The sequence below is a fragment of the Lycium ferocissimum genome, chromosome 5, assembly GCF_029784015.1.
Source record: "Lycium ferocissimum isolate CSIRO_LF1 chromosome 5, AGI_CSIRO_Lferr_CH_V1, whole genome shotgun sequence".
NCBI lineage: Eukaryota > Viridiplantae > Streptophyta > Magnoliopsida > Solanales > Solanaceae > Lycium > Lycium ferocissimum.
This window is the reverse complement of record NC_081346.1, coordinates 66,000,023-66,020,063: the sequence shown is the minus strand read 5'-3', so window position 1 is coordinate 66,020,063 and position 20,041 is coordinate 66,000,023. Positions and strand designations below refer to the sequence as shown.

Below are 20,041 nucleotides of genomic sequence, written 5' to 3'. Positions count from 1 at the left end.
AAATTGTTGTTTGCCTCTTATGTTGGAGAGGCCAACAATAAAGAGTTGGTTATGTACCGTCCTAGAAATAATCAATGACAAAACACCAACAAGAAAACCTTACGGTACATGTACATCACAACAGTTTTATTAATCCTACATATTGTGCATGCCATTCATAATTCATTATATTCTTAGTATAACCCAAAAGTATTAATGCAGGAATTCCAAATTACACATGATATATAAGATTATAAGGTCACATGTTTTTATTCACTGAAGGAAAGGAGAAGAAAATTAAACTCCTTATGTAGTTGTAATTTTAATCTTAATGGCATTGATTAACAGAATTAACATAGAACCTAATTTTACCAACAATTGAAGTTCTACTTTGATCAGATGAGAAGATTCCAAGTTATAGATTCAAATTACTGCTTGTATTGGGCTAAATTTGTACAACACAGCTGGACCAATACCGATAAGCCACGTGGCTTAAAGGATGAGTCAGCATTGACTGTCACCGGAAGAAAGGCCACTATACCCGAAAAACCGCTTAGTCCGGGAGATTGTTGGAATAGCTCCGGAGGAAAGCTCAACAGGCTGCCATTACAAATTGGGTTAGACGTTATCTCCTGGTGTTATGAGGCTTAATGGTCCTCTTTATTGCTCATTATTATTATCCAATTAATATTCATTATGAGCAAGGGCGTTATACATGAAATATGTGCTCCTAGCTCTTAGTATAAATAGGGATTGTCATTCCCCTTGTAAGGACATGAAATTCAAGAGAATACATAACTCCCATATACAATTGCTAGAAAAGCTCTCTCTTCTCTCTTCTTTTCTCTCTCTAAAAAAGTGACCGTTAGCAACTGCCACTAGGCTATGTTCCTCATCGTGGACCTGCCGGTCCTCGGTGACCCTCCTCCATTGACAAATCATCCAAACCAAACCCCTATTTCTCGTCCCTTAGCTCTAACCTCGGATTTTCCTCCACTTCAATCTGGGTCAAAAGCAGGTTTGAACCCTCAAATCCCTAAATTTGCTCACACAAATACTTCAACCACCTAACTAGAAGCATCTTCTAACCAAAATCAAAGAAAGGAGGCCGATAATCCCAAACCCACATATGCAAATGCGGTCGGAAACCGTAACATCAAAAGGAACAGGGTTAAGCTTCCACCAAGAACTCATGGTTTGCCAAATGGAAAACCAATGGTGTTTTTCTCCAAAGAAGAAAATCAACTGCTGGCCCAAACCTACAAATGGACCATAGTTGGTAAGTTTTCCCCTCCATTGACATCATTAGAAAGGAAATTACTAAAATTATTCCTAGTAATGGTACCATCAAGATTGGTGCTTTCGATATGGACAAAGGTTTTTTGGATTTTGATTATTTAGAAGGTCATCTCAATGTGTTGTCAAGAAACTTTATTCCTCTAGAAGGTCAAAATATAATGAAAATTGAGAAATAGTCGACTAAGTTCAAACCAAACTCTGGAAATTCTATGGCATCTGTGTAGATCAATCTTCCTGAACTACCATGGCACTACTATGAATGAGATTAGAATTGTGGAGCCTATAGGAATACCCTCACTCTTAGACAAAGCTATCCTTGCTAATTCTAGACCTACCACTGCTAAGGTAAAAATTGAAATTGATTTAACCAAACCTCTGGTTCATGAAGTTTTACTGGATGTTACTAATGAGGAGGGCATTAAAGAGATCATCTCTCAAAGGGTTGAATATGAGTTCATCCCTCCATACTGCTTTCATTGCAATATGCAGGGACATGTAGATGAGACATGCAATTTTTTACATCCTGAATTGAGGGAGAAGTTTTTGGAGAAGCGTGCTAGCAACACTGAACCTAAACAATCCCACAACAAAGAGCCTTTTCTTACTCAGTCTAATGAAATAGATGAGCCCATATAAGGTTGACAATATGGATATTAACAGTGTGAATGCTGAAGAGGATTGGCAAATAATGGTAAGAAAGAGGGGGAAAAGCTCCTATAAGAACTCTATGAGTATTGATTTGAAACTTCCTACCAAAGACAATGATAACAACAACAAAGACAAGGGGCAGTCAGAACCTCAACACCACCACCACCAAGGAGAAGGAAATGACAAGCCAAGCAAAGAGTACTACTAAAAAAGTGGACATGACCCCTACTATTAACCCCATTAAGGGTCAAGTGAATGAACAACATATTTAGCAAAGATACCCAAACCTGAGATCTCATGCCAAAAAGAGTAAAAAAGAAGAAAAAAGAAAAGAGAAGATTGATATACCCCTTCATGAGATTAAAAACAACATGATGAAAAGAATTGAGTACACTAAGATCAACTATCCTGATACTCAGATATAGATTCAGAACATGAACACCATGCTGGTCGAAGTTAAGGATTCTGGTAAAAAAGTTACTACCAGAAGGAAAAAATTCAGCAAGAATGTTGCTATTCCCCTAGATGTTGTCCTGTCCTTTTCACTAAGGAGGTGACTCTAGAGGAGAAGGAAAACTTGCTACCTCCCATACAACCTCTCTTTGGGCTTCATCCCAACCTGGCTGAGGTGTTGGCTAGAAGGAAAGCAAAGCAAAAATCTGATGCAAAAAATGAACATGATCTTTATTCCATTGATGTTTGTGGGCAATAGGGGTTTAAACAGACTAATCCTAGAGAGGAATTGGAGGATACCTCCTATAAAGATTGTGAATGCTGAAGATGGCCAGGCCTTTTCTACCTCTGATGATGAACATATTAGAGGAGACAAACCTTCTCTAACCTGTGGTACTCCCAAAGTATCCAATAAAGTTCAACAAAATGTGACATTCTTCAATAACCTCTCACCTAGAGGATTTGAGGATGCTCAAAATCCTATGGATATTCAGTTCAATTCCAAGGAACTATCCCACAAGAAACAAATCCTATCTCCTCCCAAGGTATCCCATGATTAATACACTATCATGGAATATCAGAGGGATAGCATCCCAGGGTTCTATTGAAAGACTACAAACCCTCAAAAGTCAACACAAATTCCCTTATATGTTCATTGAAGAACCTAAGGTGAAGTCAAACAAGATTGATAAATTCAAAAGGAAACTTGGTTATGCATATAGTTTCTATAACTGCTCTAACAAGATTTGGATTTTTTGGTCCATAGGCTGCCAGTTGGACATCATAGAAGAAAAAGAACAACATGTGTTAGTTCATATCATCCACCAATAGGAACCTGTTGACTTTCATATCTCTGTGGTTTATGCTAAATGTGATGAACAAATAAGCTTAACTCTGTGGGAGGAACTGAGAAACATTGCCACAAGCATGAATGGACCCTGGAGGGTAGTTGGAGACTTTAATGTTATTACTTGCCTTGGGGAGAAGATTGGTGGCTTACCTTACAGGATAGAAGAAAACATGGATTTTATATCATATCTTGAAGATTGTGGTCTGCAAGATGGAGGTTATTCTAGTGCTAGTTTCACTTGGAGTGACAATAGAGATCCTCCAAATACCATTTGAAAAAGACTTGATAGGTTCTCTTACAACAGCCTTTGGTTTGATAAATTCAATGAAACTACTGCTTCTCACCTTTCTAGAACATGTTCTGATCATTCTCCTCTTTTAATTAAATGCATCCCTGAAAGCTTTGACCATATTAAATATTTCAGGTTCCTCAACATATGGGTTGATCATGAAGATTATTTAACAGTGATGCAAGAAGCTTGGGAATCTCACCAAGAAGGAAATCCCCTTCATGTTCTTCATCAAAATCTCAAACTGGTGTGCGGAACATTAAGTTGCTGGTCAAGAACTGCATTTGGTGACTTCTATGAGGAACCAAAGAGATTAGAAAGTCTCATCAAAACTCTTGAACAAGATTTTATCAATAACAACACCCCTAAAAACAGGATGGAACTATCTAGAGCCAAAGCTGAATATACTAGATTCCTAAAAATTCAGGAAAAGGTGCTAAGTAAAAAGGCAAGAGTAAAATCGCTTGAAGAAGGAGACACAAACTCTGCTTTTTTTCATAGTGTGATAAAAGACAAAAGAAAAAGATTGTCCATCCAAAAAATTAAAGATCAAGATGGGAACTGGGTGGAGGGTACTACTCAAGTTGTAAATGCTACAGTTAACTTTTCTCTAAACTCTTTAAAGCTAAAATTATTGAAGAAGACAGTTCAATCCTAAATGTGATTGAGAAGCTGATCACTAATGAGGACAACACAACTTTGACAGCTATGCCTACCTTGCAAGAAGTTAGAGACACTGTTTTTGCGATTGGCCCAGATAGTGCTCTAGGGCCAGATGGATTAAGTGGGAAATTTTATCAATCGGCTTGGCCAATCTTTGCAAGGGATATCCATGCTGTAGTCACATCTTTCTTTCAAGGTGCTTTCCTTCCAAAAATTTTCTCTCATACATGCATAGTTATGCTTCTTAAAGTTAATTCTCCACAAGATTTTTCAGCTATCAGACCCATTAGTTTATGCAATACATCTAGCAAGATTTTTTCTAAGATTATTAATTCTAGACTATCTAAAATCCTGCCTAGAATTATTAGTCAAAACCAAAGTGGCTTTGTCAAAGGGAGAGCAATCTCTGATAACATCCCTTTAGCTCAGGAAATTGTTAATGATATTTTCAGGCCTAATGTGGGTGGAAATGTTGTTATTAAATTAGATATGTCCAAAGCTTATGACAGAGTTTCTTGGCCTTTTTTGTGTTTTATGCTAAGAAAATTTGGATTTGCTTAGTCTTGGATTGATTTGGTTTATAAATACATCTCTAGTAATTGATATTCAAATTTGGTTAATGGAAGCAGACATAGCTTCTTTAAATCTAGTAAAGGTCATAGACAGGGTGATCCCCTATCACCCAGTCTTTTTGTTATCTCTGATGAGCTTCTGTCTAAATGCTAAATGCTTGACATAGAGTTCCTTCTTTTAATAGCTTTTCTATGAACAATCCTGGGCCTCAAATCAATCACCTTTCCTTTGCATATGACACCATCATCTTCAGCCGTGGGAAAAAATGCAGTTTGCAAACCATTCTGAGAACCTTAGCAACGTATGAAAGAGTATCAGGGCAGCTGATCAATAAGAGCAAATGCTCCTACACTGTGGCCACTAATACCACCCTTAGCATCATTAGAAGAATTGGGAAGATTATTCACATGAGATATGACTACTTGCCTCTCACGTACCTAGGCTGTCCAATCTATACTGGGAGGAAAACTCTAGATGTTTTCCCTGAAATGATCAACAAAGTCATCAATAGAATCAAGGGATGACATCTCAAATTTGTATCATCAGGAGGAAGAGCTACTCTCATTAAGCATGTTCTTCTTGCTTTAAATGTTCATACTCTAGCAGCTATCCACCCTCCTAAAGGCACTTTTGAAGTGATTGAAACTTACCTAGCTAGATTTTTTTGGTCTGGCAATGAGGAAGGTGGAAAATATCACTGGATTTCATACGAAAGCTTAAGTTACCCCTACAAGGAGGGTGGTCCTAACTTCAGAAAAAAAGAGGATATCTATAAAGCCTTCACTGCAAAACAGTGGCAGAACTTTAGAAAGAACACCTCTATATAGGCTAAGTTCTTGCATGCCAAATATTTTAGGAATGATCATCCTACTACCATTCAATGGAAATCTGGTCTATCTCATAGCTGGAAAGCTATGCTGCAAATCAGAGATGAAATTGAACATCATATCTGGTGGAAAATGGGGAAAGGAGATAAGAGTCTTTAGTTTGACAACTGGACCAAACAAGGTCCCTTATGTGAGTACATGGAGGACCACAACATTGTTCAAAATGTTTCAGTTAAGGAGGTATTCAAGGATGATCAATGGGACTGATAGTATTAGATACTCAGCCAAGTGAGCAAATCAAAGATATCATCAACAATTGCTCTATAAAGCTTAATCATAATGATGTGGACATACCTTTCTGGACAACAACCCAATTTGGGATTTTCTCAGTTTCCTCTGCATGGAATCTCACTAGAAAGAAGAAAGCAATAGCACAAATGGACTCAAAACTCTGGCACAAAGATGTCCCCTTTAAGATGTCTTGTATAGCCCGGAGAGCAATACACTATAGAGTGCCAACCGATGAGAAAGTCTCCAAAAAATTCAAAATAACCTCAGTTTCTAAATGCTTTTGTTGTATTGGTGCAGGTATGAAACCAGGAATAGAGACAGTTGATCACCTGTTTTGCTTTGGACATTTTCCATAATTGTTGTCGAATTACTTTGCTGGTAAAATGGGAATCAACATCAAGAATACAAATCTCAGAGAACCACTTATCAGATGTTGGAGCTGCTCTTCAAAAAATCCTATAACAACTTATGTCTTAAGTATACTCCCTCCTATCACCATCAGGGAATTACGGAGATCAAGGTGTAACTCCAGCTATGAGGAAGATAAGCCCTCCTTTATTAGATCCGTTTCACACATTTCCTTCAATATCATTCACCTAACCAAAAGAAACTTTCCTAGCCTCAACATACCTGACCAATGGAACAATTTAATCAAGCTGATGGATCTCAATTTAAATGTTACCACAACCCAAATTCATCAAATGGATCCCCCCCCTCCCCCCCCCCCCCCCCCCCCCCCACACACACACTTTTTGTCAAAATAAACTCTGATGGATCATGCAGAGGTAATTCTAGTAGGGGAAAAGGTATGGTTAGAAACTCTTTGAGTAAATGCATCGTGACCTTCATTCTACCCCTTGGAGAAGGAACCAGCAACACAATTGAGATTAAAGCATTTCTCTTTGGGTGGAAGTGGTGCATTGAAAATGGTCATAATCTGATAGTTGCTGAAACTAATTCACTCCTCCTAAAAAATTGCATTTCTGAGAATTAGAGTATGCCTTGGAATATCAGGGAAACTATTGAAGACATTAAACTTTTTATCCATGGTAACAATGTTATCATTGAACATTGTTTTAGAGAAGCCAATAAAGCTACTGATAAACTTGCTTCTCTAAGTCACTGCACAGACACTGTCAAAGTCATTAACAATACCATCTCTTTACCAAGACACGTTAAAGGACTCCTCAACATGGATAGATGGCAATTTCCTTCGTTTAGAGTTAGAAGAAGAAAGCCCGGGGTGATTTATTTTGATCCTCCTTGAAGTGCTTATATGACACCATTCTTGCCACTATAGTGCAAAACCTTTTGTTCAAACTTTTGTACAAAGTTCTAAGAAGGCTAGGCCTAGTCCTCCTTCTTCATATGTAATCTTTTTGGAGTGGCAATGAAATGTGAAGCAGTTCATTTTTAGAAGAAAAAAAAAAATATATATATATATATATAGACACACGCACACACACAATTGCTCCATCTAAAGCTCTTTTTTGGTTGCTAAGCTATCTGCCACAAGCTTGGCCGGAGGAACTAGTACCGGGTTCAACCGAGGCTCAGGCTATCCTTAACCTTGCTTTGTTTTATTTCATTTTAGTCTAATTTATTTGCATACTGTACTAATTTACTGGTCATTTTGATCCACGTGTCCTTGACTACAAACACAAATTCAACTAAACTGTTTCATAAAAGAGTTATTGAACACATGATTACCTAATTAAAGAAAGAGTTTGGTAAATCCAATTCATTACTTCTTTAATTTATATACTTTTAAGTAAATTCCAAAACCCCTTTTTATCTAAAATATACATTACCAGTTGCAAAAGACATCAAACACCGGTAGTATTCAAATAGAAGCATCTCAAGCATATACTTGTGCGCAAATATGATTTTGGCGCACGAAGGGCTTCTTTTTTTTTTTTTTTAATTTAAAATAGCCACCATGTTTTCCTTTTTAAAAGGATACTGTAGTTGTTAAACCTAAACTTAATTAGAGAAAGCTATTTGCTCATGGTTTAGAGTACCAAGACAAACATGCATATTTGGCTCAGATTCATAATGAAGAAATTAGAGAACAAATCTCGTTAAATATACATAGCGATGGAAACGAAAGGAAATTATGAAAGAAAAAATAATTTAAATAGTCGCCCACCCAATCACTGAAGCAAAAATCGCCGGCGGATGTATAATCCATATATAATGTGTATAACCGTGTATAATTAGCATATAATCTATGTATATGTACTAGAAAAAATAAATAGTGAATTCGGCTTGGCTATTTGGGTAAAGATCATCTCCATTTGTTGATGTGGCTCGTTGCTGGAAGAATTATTACATTGACAAAAAAATGAAAAAATATTACCAGAAGAATAGGAAATAGAAGTACCTCTTGGATATGGATTCTGAGTAGATTATTAGTATATTTTGATCAAGATATTAAAACCAACTCTTATGGTTTTATTGAGGATTTGGAGGTTCTAGCCCTAACCGAAGCTCAAGGTCCAATTCTGAATCAACACTCAATTGCATGCCCTTATTTCCTTCTTGTTTTTCCTCACAATTGGTTACTTCTTTTGACGGAGAGTCCACAAACAAGGGTAATTGTAAATTATCATCTCCAATGATTACTTCATGATTATCATCTTTTGCTTTGGAAATTGGATGATGATCATGATTGTCAATTTCTTTTGCTTTCGAAATAGGATGATGATGATGATGATGATGATTGTGTTCTTCTTCGGGTGTGACACATGGCCTTTTTGAGGGGCTACTCGTGTCATCGCTAGATACTTCTTGTTGCAATAAGTCATCACTTGAGGGTGCCGGAATATCAGGAGAAGTACTGGCAGGCTTCTTGATATCTGAACTTTCAATCGATATTTCTCTAAGCTTGGCTCTATCTTTTCTATGGATATTCATGTGTCCACCTAGAGCTTGTGCATTGGAGAAACCTCTTTTACAAAAACTACACCTATAAAACTTAACTTGGCTTAGGCCTAATAATTCATCAGAGCTCCATGTTATTTGGTATTTTTGGGAGTTGGAAGAATTATTAGGATCATTCTCCATAGCATCGAATCGCCAGAGTTTAAGGAGAAAGAAGGGGAAAAGAGGGATATAGGAGAAATAGATAGAGAAAGAGAAGTCAATTAGTCGGTGTATATATGATGGTGGTGTTTTAATTGACAAGAACTAGAGCTAGCAAGCATGCTTGATTTCGTATTAAACATGATAAAATATTGTGACCATACTTCCATATTGTAATACGCAACCAAGATGACCATATTGTCCTTTTCAAAAACTTAGTATCCTTATCTTTGAAAGGTTGGATGTCAAATTTGTTATTATTATACCTAGGGATAAGGAGAAGGGGAGAGAAAATGAGGATGGAAATTACAATATAGATACCGAACTTTCACCAACAAAATAAAAATTGAGATAGCTAACAAACGTACGTAGCTAGCTAGGCTAACTACCACAGTTTCGCCATTTTAATTTAATTAGATTGAAAAAAACAATCTCAATTCCATCAAGTTTATCTGAATATAAGACATATATGTCCTCATATTATCATTAATAGACATGAGTTTAACCTTTATACGCTATAGATCACTGGTTAAATAGCTAAAAGGAGAAAAGGTGTTACTCTTCAAATTCTATATACGGTACTTTCTTGTTAATTTTTTTCTCGGGAACTACTCTTTATAATTTTGGAGGAAGCTACCGTCTTCACTTTACATAATATTCACTAACTTTATTCTTAAAATGAAAAGCATAGTTTATAGGTACGGTTAACTAAGGTTTTGTTACTTGCAAAACGTTTTATAATAAGCTTAATAAGTAAAGAATTTTGTTAGAAAGGAAGTTGTAACATCACTGAACAACGTCTAATAAGACAACACCAAGCGTGAAGTGTTCGATTTGATTAAACTAATTATAATTGAATTTATAGATGATTTACATTTCTGCACGCTTGGAGACAAAGTCAACACAATATTTTAAGTATAAAAATTGTGAACACTTTCATTACTTGTTCTCCTAATTTTTTTTAAGCAGCAGTGGAAGTTGTTCTTCAGACAAGAACAAATAAACAAATTAACATTCTTCATCCGAATGAAAAAAAAAATTAAAAATTCTGGGGTGTTCGATTTCTTATCTTAACGTACTCTTTTTGGCTATTTGTGCCGCTGTCCGTTTAAAAATTAGTTGGAGTATTTTTGTAAACCACTTTGTTTTGTCAACTTAAGAGCCTTTTCATTATTTCTCCTTCTTTAATTTGTCTCAATTTAGGTTTCTTATAAAGTTTAACCATGACTATTAAGTTTAAATTTTGAAAAATTAGAATCTTATTAGAGAAAATGGATCGCAGATACTTTTTTCGTAATAAACCAATATAAGGATATTAAGAAGAGCAATGAAGAATTTTTTTTATTTTTTTTATTTTTTAAATAAGGCATCCAAACTTTTATAACAGTTTAAATTGTATTGATAATGCATGTAAAGATTTTATTCTACGTAAATAAGTCAAATTCAAAAAATAATAACGATGTAGCTGGTTAGAACATTCTGAGACATTGAAAGCAGCCAACCTTCCTCAATTCGTCATGTTCTAGTGTGGCACGTCATTTAAGTTTTGTAGTATACATTAGGATAATCTATTAAATATAGAGACGTGCTACAAGCAAATTTTACTTAAGAGTAACAGCTATTTATTTTACATATGAGTGTACGTGTTTCCACTGGAATTTACTTAATTAAGAGCTGATTTAACCAGTGGCGGATCTAGGATTTTCACTCAGAAGGTTTGAAAAAAATAATAAAAGCTAAATATAAAAAATAATGTTGTTGATGGGAATCGAACCTAGAATGCTAGAGATTATTTTGAACACCCTGGACCACTTAAGCGAACCATTTTGTATTTATTCAAGGTGTTCAAAAGTTAAGATATGTACATAAACACATAAAATCATCTACCCTACAGATACACTGTAATTTTTTGTCGAGGGTGTTCGGGTGAACACCCTCTGATAGCTCTAAATCCACCCCTGGATTTAACCCTGTTCTTATGGTTCGACATAAACTAACGCAATTAGTACTACAACAAGAGGCCTTAAAGACTGGATAAAATGTCTTAGACTTCCTTAAAGGAAGTTCCTTTACATGATTTAGACAACAACAATAACAAAAAAAAGTGTGAGGTCAAAACGTTAATCAGATACTGTTAAAAATTTATCTGTGCTGGACATTTATATTGTTAGATAGTTTGTAATATAAGATGTCTTAAATTAAATAGATACATCTTCAGGAAAGGACATGACTATTCTGAAAAGTCATCTCTCAAATTCTATAAATATAAGGACACTCTTGAAGTAGTTGTCACGCCCCGAACCATGGCTTGGGAGAAACACGGCACTCGGTGCCTTACAACATGTGACGAGTGAACCACATGGCTTGCTGAATCATCATGAGGCATACATAAGCGGAATATAACATGAGGACATGATGAGCCTTTATAAAACAAGGATAGTCATAATATTAAATAAAACACTTGTTTAAATCATGAATGCGGAAATATCAAAACTGAGCCAAAGGTGGCTACTAAACTCTAAGAATCTGACACAACTGACTGCATAGTCTATGAAACCTCTAACATGAACATGAGTCTGCTAAACATACTTGCTGGGACAAGGCCTCTAGCATACCTTTAATGCATAACTAATCATAAAAGTAAATAACTGACTAAACCAAGAAGAGAATGGGGCTCACCTAAAAGATGATACGAATGCTGTCCTACTAAGCAGATGCATCGTCCTGTAAATCCGTACCTGCATCGTGAAATGCAGGCCCCTAGGCAATAAAAGGGAGGCCAAAGACATTGAATGCACTAGTATGTAAGGCAACTGATATATATATATATATATATATATATATATATATATATATATCATCATCATCATCCTGTAAATCCGTACCTGCATCGTGAAATGCAGGCCCCTGGGCAATAAAGGGACATTAGCACATTGAATGTACTGGTATGTAAGGCAACTGAAGGAAATAGACATGGCACATGAAATAAGATGGTAAGGGCTGAAAACTGATCATGAGCATAAACGTGTGTGTATATATATATATAACATGAGAAAAGTATCTGTGAGAGAGCATTAGTATAATCGACATGTAACCACCACGTTAGTACGTGGCGTCTGATCTCTGCCCGACCAGCTAAGCCATCCTGTACCTTGTCAGGGTACAAGACATGAACATGAACATGAATGGATCCAAATCCCTCAATGGGGAAAATATGAAGGAATCATCCTACTGGGCGGAGCGATCCTTATCCTACATTGGCATACGTAGTTTCAGGTATGAAACCTTCTCGGTAATCTGTGCAACTCCCAAATTACATGAACATGGATATAATTGGCTTAGTAGCCCATGAATTATATAACTTGCTTGTAAACATGATTCTTGCTTGTATTATAGCATGAAGGTGGTATATATAATATAACTTGTATGAAAACATGGATACATGTAGGATTTTCATGAAAATAAACATAATATATCATAACTTGCATGTAAGAACCCATGGAATACAAAGTAGGGGTTTTCATGGATTAGGGACAGATTCTCAATAACCAAAAGGGACTATTAAGAACACAATAACGAAGTAATCATACAAACATAGTATATCATGGTACATGTTCTTAGGGTTATCATGAAGATGGCTAAAACCCTAGTTTTGGTGTAACTTGTATAACCATGGAAGAACGTGGCGTGGGGAAGAACAAGAATGTTCCCACACTTGGATAGAAACCCTACATACCTGCTAATGCTCCAAAACTTGTAGTAGAATTCCAAAAGATTAAACCTTGACCCTTAAGATGGGTTTTTTTGAAAACCCTAGGTTAAGAATGATGAACTCCTATTTATAAATCATGGATACATGTTAGAATTCACTTGGAATGGTTGGAATAGGCTTACCTTGTTGTTTTGGATTGTTGGGAGAAGAAAACCTTCGTTCTAGGGCTTGGAGAATGTGAAAAGTGGAAAAAGAACTGAACATGATGTATTTATACTTAACTATGTTGGGAATTTATACAGTCAACTTATACGGTCCGTATAACTTGGCCGTATTTGACCATGATTAAAATCTCAGAAACTGGAATTTCCCAATTGAGTTCCACGAACTGAAATACGGTCCGTATAACTTTATACGGTCCGTATAGAAGCATTTCACAAACTTGGCAGAAACTAGAATTTTTCCTCCTGTGTAACACGGACTGGTTATAAAGGCTGTATAGTAATATACGATCCGTATAACTGGTCGTATAAATGGAACTTTGCTGAACTGAGTAAATGGAACTTTGCTAAACTGAGACAAATTTATTTCCCACACTTCTCATCTGGTCTTCTAAGTCTCAAATCATGAACGTAACCTAGTTTAAAGGTACGAGGTGTTACCGTAGCTTATAGAAAAATCTGCAGGTATAAATAAAAGCTTTGTTGTATCATGAAGGGAATTGCTCGTATCCCTCAATATGTATACGACCAATATCTCTTTAAGTGTTAGAGTTGGGCCTGCTCCGTCTTGGCCAACTTAACCATTTCATTACTTGCTTTCATGTTGGGCATATTTATACCCGGTCCATTCTTATTTTTAGTTGTATATAAATAGGACTGATGTAAGACTGAAAACACTTTTGCCATTCTGATTTTACACATATAATGAAAGGAGACGGTTTATTTACTCTCTCTTTCCTCTTTACATAAACTAGGGTTTTCTCCCTAGATTTCTTTCATTTTCCGTATTTAACTACGTTTACATGGTATCATAGCATAAGATCCGTGTAGATCTTGTCTTTCTCATTCGAGCGATGTTACCCTCGAGCTTAATCGTTGAGTTTTTGGTTCGCCCTTTTTCGTCAATTTGAAGTTTTTGAGGTTTTCTCTGGGTTTTTTTTTTTTTTTTTTTTTTTTTTTTTGGTGATTTGGAGCAAATCGTATTGAATTGCCATCGTTGAACAAGGCTTTTGCTTCTTCAAGTTATGAAAAAGGCTGGTAACATCGTTTCTATCTCAATCTAGGGTTTTTCTCTGCGATTTAGGGTTTTCTATATCGATCTTCAATTTAGGTTGTTATCTCGTTGATTTGAAGTTTTCTCTCGTTGATTTTGCTTGATATTGAACATCATGGCTCCCAATTCATAGATTACTCATACTCACCCTTTTTACTTGCATCCCTCCAATTACCGAGGGATAGTACTGGCTACCACGCCTTTCAATGGTTCTGGTTATGGTAGTTTGAAAAGAGGGATGCTTTGATCCTTGTCTACTAAATGAAAATTAGGTTTTATTAATGGAACTGTTGAAAAACCCACTGAAACTGATTCTACCTATGAAAATTGGGTTATGTGTAATAATATGGTAATTGTCTGGATTCTTAATAGTCAAGATAAAGAAATTGCTGAAACTGTTATTCATACTGAAACTGTTGCTGAAATATGGAAGGAAATTGAGAAACGTTATGGTCATGCCAGTGGTACTAAGGTGTTTCAAATTAGGAAAGATATCTCTTCGATTCCTTAAGGTTCTTCCAAAGATAGCCTCTTATTTCAATAGGACTAAGAAAATTTGGGATGAATTGACCATCTCTATTGACTATCCTCCTTGCAATTGTGACTGTAAGGATGAATGGGTTAAACTAGAAGGGGATCATAGGGTACATCAATTCCTAGATGGTTTGAAAGATTCTTATGCTAGGATTAAGAGAAACATACTCATGATTAAGCCCCTTCCAGACCTAGATAGCGTTTATTCAATGTTGATCCATGATAAACAACAATCTGAGCTCCAAACTTCCCTTCCTTCCTTTACTTCTGATTCTACAACTTTCAGTGCTTCATCTTCAGGGGGACAGAGATCTTCATATCCTCAAAGAGTGAATTTTGATTCTAGAAACCTAACCATCCACAGAGACCAACTTATGCACGTAGACTCGACCCTATTATTGTCACGCCCCAAAACCCACCCTAGACGTGACCGGCATCCGACATCATGAACAATATCGGAAGAACCTAAACATTCAATATCCAACACTAGAACTCGCAAGGTTCACTACTCAATTACCAGCAGTTTATAGATAAATGCATTCTAATCAAGATATCAAAGTTAAAATCAACGGAAGTCTTTAATGTTATATAACTTAATCAAAACATAACAGGTGCGAAATGAGTTACGCAACAACTCTTCAACTACTTACAGAATGAATGTAAACTATGGAGCATCTAAGAATAAAGAATGACCGTCTAATGATCGGGACGCAGCCCGAAAAACTAATATAAATAAATGGAACAAATAAATAGAGGATGACCCACAAATGAGCATGTGGGCTCACCAAATCAACAGCAAGTTCTCCTAGCGCTTTAGTCTCCACGAACCTACTCTTCTTCATCACCTAACATACTATCAAAAACAACAATGGTATGCTTGAGTACTTCGTACTCAGTGAGTGCCTCGGGGACAATATGACATTTAAAAATCAGATACAATAATAAGTAAAGAAATCAATTCTGGAAACCATGAAAAAACATTGTTAAACAATTACTCAACTTGGTTCAATATGCTTGTCAAAACGAATGAGAACCCCTTTTTATCAAGTTTACAACGTTAGGTTATGTCCTTTCAATTTGTTAGATTACCATTAGTAATACTTTCATAAATAGATAAAGACATCACACATGCCAATACAGGCCCAAGAATGAATCACATCGAAGGGATGACCTTTGAGGTTCCTTAAACATAACTGCGCACCACACCGAAATTCTCCGTGGCTATCCTTCCTCCTGAATAGCTAGGCATAAACCACACCCGGGTAGCGAACTCGCAGTGGCCACTCTTCCTCCCGAATGGCTAGGCATTACCACACTAGGATCCATAGTGACTACCCTTCCTCTCGAGTAGCTAGGCCAAACACAACAATAACGTTCATAGCGTAGAAGCCGAATCACAATTCATCTCAAGGTAGTCACATCATCAATTAGCATTTAAGTTCATCATAAAACACCATTACCATCCCTTAGCCATTATTGTTGATCATCTCTTATAGAGGAAAACGATTTAGAATTACCTATACATGCAGAGTGTATAATACAATCAAGGTTTAATGTGAGCTTGTCCCCTAACGCATAGCAACCACAATCAAAGCATGAAATAGGGTTTTAAAGTATGAAAAGTTCACCTTTTTATTCAATAAAGAACCTTTGAAAAGGAGACACACATCCAAAATAAGGTTTTCAAAAGAGACATACCTTAATTAAGCCTTAAGTAATCCAACAATTCACTTTTATGATAAAGAACACCCAAAACCCTAGCTTGAGTCACTTTGAGAAAGATTACCTTGCAACCCTAGGTTTTTCATTCAAGAATCATGTTAAGAATCATGGGATTAATACAAGGATTGATTAGTAATGTTAAAGATGTTCTTACGTTAAGGTTAGAAGACTTGGAGGGAAGACATTCGTCCTTAGGGTTTATGAGAATATGAATAAGTGATAAAATTAACTGAACCCCGCTTTATATACACACTGCTAGAGGAGGGTGAAATACGTCCAGGACCGTATTTCAAAATGCGACCGAATTTCAAAATACGGGTCGTATTCTTTGACCGTATTTTACGTTAACAAAAACAGTGGACCCCATAGGGAGGCGGGTGAAATACGCCCAAGAGATACAAGCGATATTTCAAAATACAGGCCGTATTTTTCATTAACAAAAACAGTGGAGTCCGATTCTCCAAGATGCTTTCACACTTAACCCTGATTTACGAGTGTTACATTATCCCCCCCCCCCCCCCCCCCCTCAAGATCTTTCGTCCTTGAATGAGAATCGTAGCCTACCAAGGATTCACTAAACCACAAGTTGTTTCAAACAAACGCAAAGCGATTCGCGTAAGAAAAGCTAAAAACTTTAACTCATACCTGCAATAGGGAACAAGTGAGGATATCTTTTCTTCATGTCCTCCTCTATTTCCCAAGTTGCTTCTTTGGTATCATGGTTTCACTACAGGGCATTAACTGAAGCTACATCTTTTGTTCTCAACCTTCTAACTTGACAATCTAGAATCTGAACTGTTTCTTCTTCATAAGATAACCCTTCATTAATTTCAATTTCTTCATGGTTCAACATATGGTGAGGATCTAGTTTGTATAACCTTAACATCAAAATGTGAAACATAGGATGCACCATGGCCATATCGGATGGTAACTTCAACTCATAAGCCACCGCCCCAATTTTTCTAACAATCTCATAAAGGCTAATAAAACAAGGACTAAGCTTGCCCTTTTTACCAAACCGCATTACTTCCTTCATCGGCGACACTTCAAAGAATACCTTGTCAACAACAGAAAACTCTAGCTCACGTCGCCTCATATCCGTATAAGACTATTATCTACTCTGAGATGTCTTAAGTCTTTGTACAATAAGATTAACTTTCTCGATTGCTTCATGAACTGAGCCAGGACCCAACAATTTTGCTTCAGTTGGTTCAAACCAACCAATTGGAGACCGACAACGCCTCCTATAAAAAGCCTCATAAGAAGCCATTTGAATACTCGCTTGATAGCTATTGTTGTACGCGAGTTCCGCAAGAGGTAAATGTTCATCCCAATTTCCTTCTAAATCTATAACACAAGCTCGCAGCATATCTTCCAAAGTCTGAATAGTTCTCTCAGCCTGGCCGTCAGTTTGAGGATGAAAGGTAGTGCTCAATTTTACTCTAGTTCCCAAACCTTCCTGAAAAGATTTCCAGAAATGAGCAGTGAATTGCGTACCTCTGTCCGATACAATGGATGTTGGAATCCCATGCAATCTAACTATCTCTTTTAGATATAACTTGGCGTACTCTGCCGCGGTATATGACGTCTTCACAAGGAGAAAATAGGCAGACTTTGTGAGTCTATTCACGACCACCCAAATCGAATCAAATTTGGCCTTTGTGCAGGGTAAGCCCACAACAAAATCCATATTGATCACCTCCCACTTCCACTGCGAAATCTTGATATTCTGAGCCAGACCTCCATGCCTTTGATGTTCAGCCTTAACTTGTTGATAGTTCAAACACTTAGCCATAAAGTTAGAAATATCAACCTTCATGCCCTTCCACCAATAGTGCTGTTTCAAATCCTTATATATCTTGGTGGACCTCGGATGCACAGAGAATTTAGAACTATGTGCCTCCACCATCAATTCATGTCGAAGTCCATCAACATCAGGAACACATAACCACCATTGCAATCGTAGGACAATATCACCTGTCCCAATAGTGAATGAAGAGTACTCACCCCTTTTCACTCCATCCTGCAGTTTCATCAAAAGTTCATCGTCATACTGCTTGGACTTGATCCTTTCCACAATGTCAGACTGTGCTGGCGTGATTCCAACTAACTCACCATTTTCGATTTCATCAAGTCTGATACCAAGACTAGAAGGTCTTCGAATTTCCCTTCCTATAGGCATGTCATGTGCACGCAAATATTCTAACGTGCCCATAGACTTCTACTCAGAGCATCAGCAACCACATTCGCCTTACCCGGATGATACAAGATAGTCAAGTCGTAATCTTTCAACAACTCCAACCATCTCCTTTGTCTGAGATTCAACTCTCGCTGCTTGAAAATAAATTGTAGACTCTTGTGGTCAGTGAAAACATCACAATGCTCACCATACAAGTAATGACGCCAAATCTTCAAAGCAAATAAGACAAAGAACCCAACTCCAAGTCATGAGTCGGGTAATTCTTCTCATGCTTTTTCAACCTGCCGCGACGCATAAGCAATCACCTTACTATTCGCATCAACACACAACCCACCCCAATCCTAGAGGCATCACAATACACCATATAGTCACCGCATCCGCAGGGTAAAGTCGTAGCCGAAGTCAACCTTGCCTTAAGCTCCTGGAAACTCTTTTCATAAGCTTCAGACCACTGAAACTTAGCAGCCTTTTGCGTGAACTTAGTCGATGGTGAGACTATAGATGAAAAGCCTTCCACAAACTTTCTGTAATAATTAGCCAAACCCAAGAAACTACGAATATCAATCACACTCGTAGGTCTAGGCCAATCCTTCACTGCTGAAATTTTCTGATAGTCAACCTTAATACCATCGCTAGACACCACATGGCCTAAGAAAGCCACAGAATTAAGCCAAAACTCACATTTAGAGAATTTTGCATAGAGCTCGTTCTCCTCAAGTGTTGTCAGGGCTATTCTCAGATGATTTGCATAATCCTCACGACTCTTTGAATACACCAAAATGTCGTCAATGAAAACGATGATGAAATGATCCAGATAAGGTTTAAACACACGATTCATTAAGTCCATAAATGCAGCAGGCGCATTGGTCAACCTAAAGGACATTACTAGAAACTTGAAGTGCCCATAACGAGTACGGAACGCTGTTTTCGGAATATCCTACTCCTTTATTTTCAATTGGTGATACCCAGACCTTAAGTCAATCTTCGAGAAGAAGTAACACCCTGAAGTTGGTCAAATAGATCATCGATCCTAGGCAAAGGATATTTATTCTTAATGGTCACCTTATTAAGCTGGCGATAGTCAACACACATCCTAAGGGAACCATCTTTCTTCCTAATAAACAAGATTGGAGCACTCCAAGGTGAGGAACTTGGTGGGATAAAACCTTTATCCACAAGTCCTTTAATTCCCTTAGCTCCACTGAAGCCATACAATATGGAGGAATGGAAATTGGTTGGGTGTCGGTAATGACATCAATCCCAAAATCAATGACTCTATCAGGAGGAATACCAGGAAGATCTTCGGGAAACACTTTGGGATAATCACTAACTATGGGAACGTATGCAAATTCGTGTACTACGGCTCGTATCATTAACCGCAACCAAATGGTAGATACACCCCTTAGTAATCAATTTACGAGCCTTAAGATAGGAAATAAACCTACCCTGTGGCTTAGAACACCCTCCCAAACAATAATAGGTTTATCAGGAAAGGCAAAACGAACTAACTTATGGCGACAATCCACATTAGCATAACAAGCGGACAACCAATCCATCCCCATAATGATATCAAAATCCACCATCCCCATAATGATATCAAAATCCACCATCTCATGTTCATATAAATCAGCCATAGTCTCAC

General features: G+C 37.1%; 2 protein-coding genes across 3 annotated transcripts; one reads left to right on the top strand and one right to left on the bottom strand.

Annotated features, from left to right (window-relative positions):
* Window positions 1-225: 225 nt before the first annotated feature.
* Window positions 226-9,140, bottom strand: LOC132057112 (transcriptional regulator TAC1-like). Of its 2 annotated transcripts, none has more exons than XR_009415079.1 (2): window positions 5,936-6,558; window positions 226-1,238 (listed from the first exon to the last, which is right to left on the bottom strand). XR_009415079.1 is itself a non-coding variant. In XM_059449573.1 (2 exons), exon 1 carries the CDS (start codon window positions 8,936-8,938, stop codon window positions 8,327-8,329), a length of 612 nt encoding a protein of 203 aa, XP_059305556.1. In that variant the 5' UTR covers window positions 8,939-9,140; the 3' UTR covers window positions 226-1,238; window positions 8,256-8,326. The 2 variants fall into 2 exon arrangements, 1 of the variants encoding a protein (XP_059305556.1); XM_059449573.1 differs by lacking the exon at window positions 5,936-6,558 and adding an exon at window positions 8,256-9,140.
* LOC132057113 (uncharacterized) lies at window positions 1,102-4,784 on the top strand. The gene is made up of 2 exons (XM_059449574.1): window positions 1,102-1,258; window positions 3,654-4,784. The coding sequence occupies exons 1-2, from the start codon at window positions 1,245-1,247 to the stop codon at window positions 4,174-4,176; spliced, it is 537 nt and encodes a 178-aa protein (XP_059305557.1). The 5' UTR covers window positions 1,102-1,244; the 3' UTR covers window positions 4,177-4,784.
* Window positions 9,141-20,041: the final 10,901 nt, after the last annotated feature.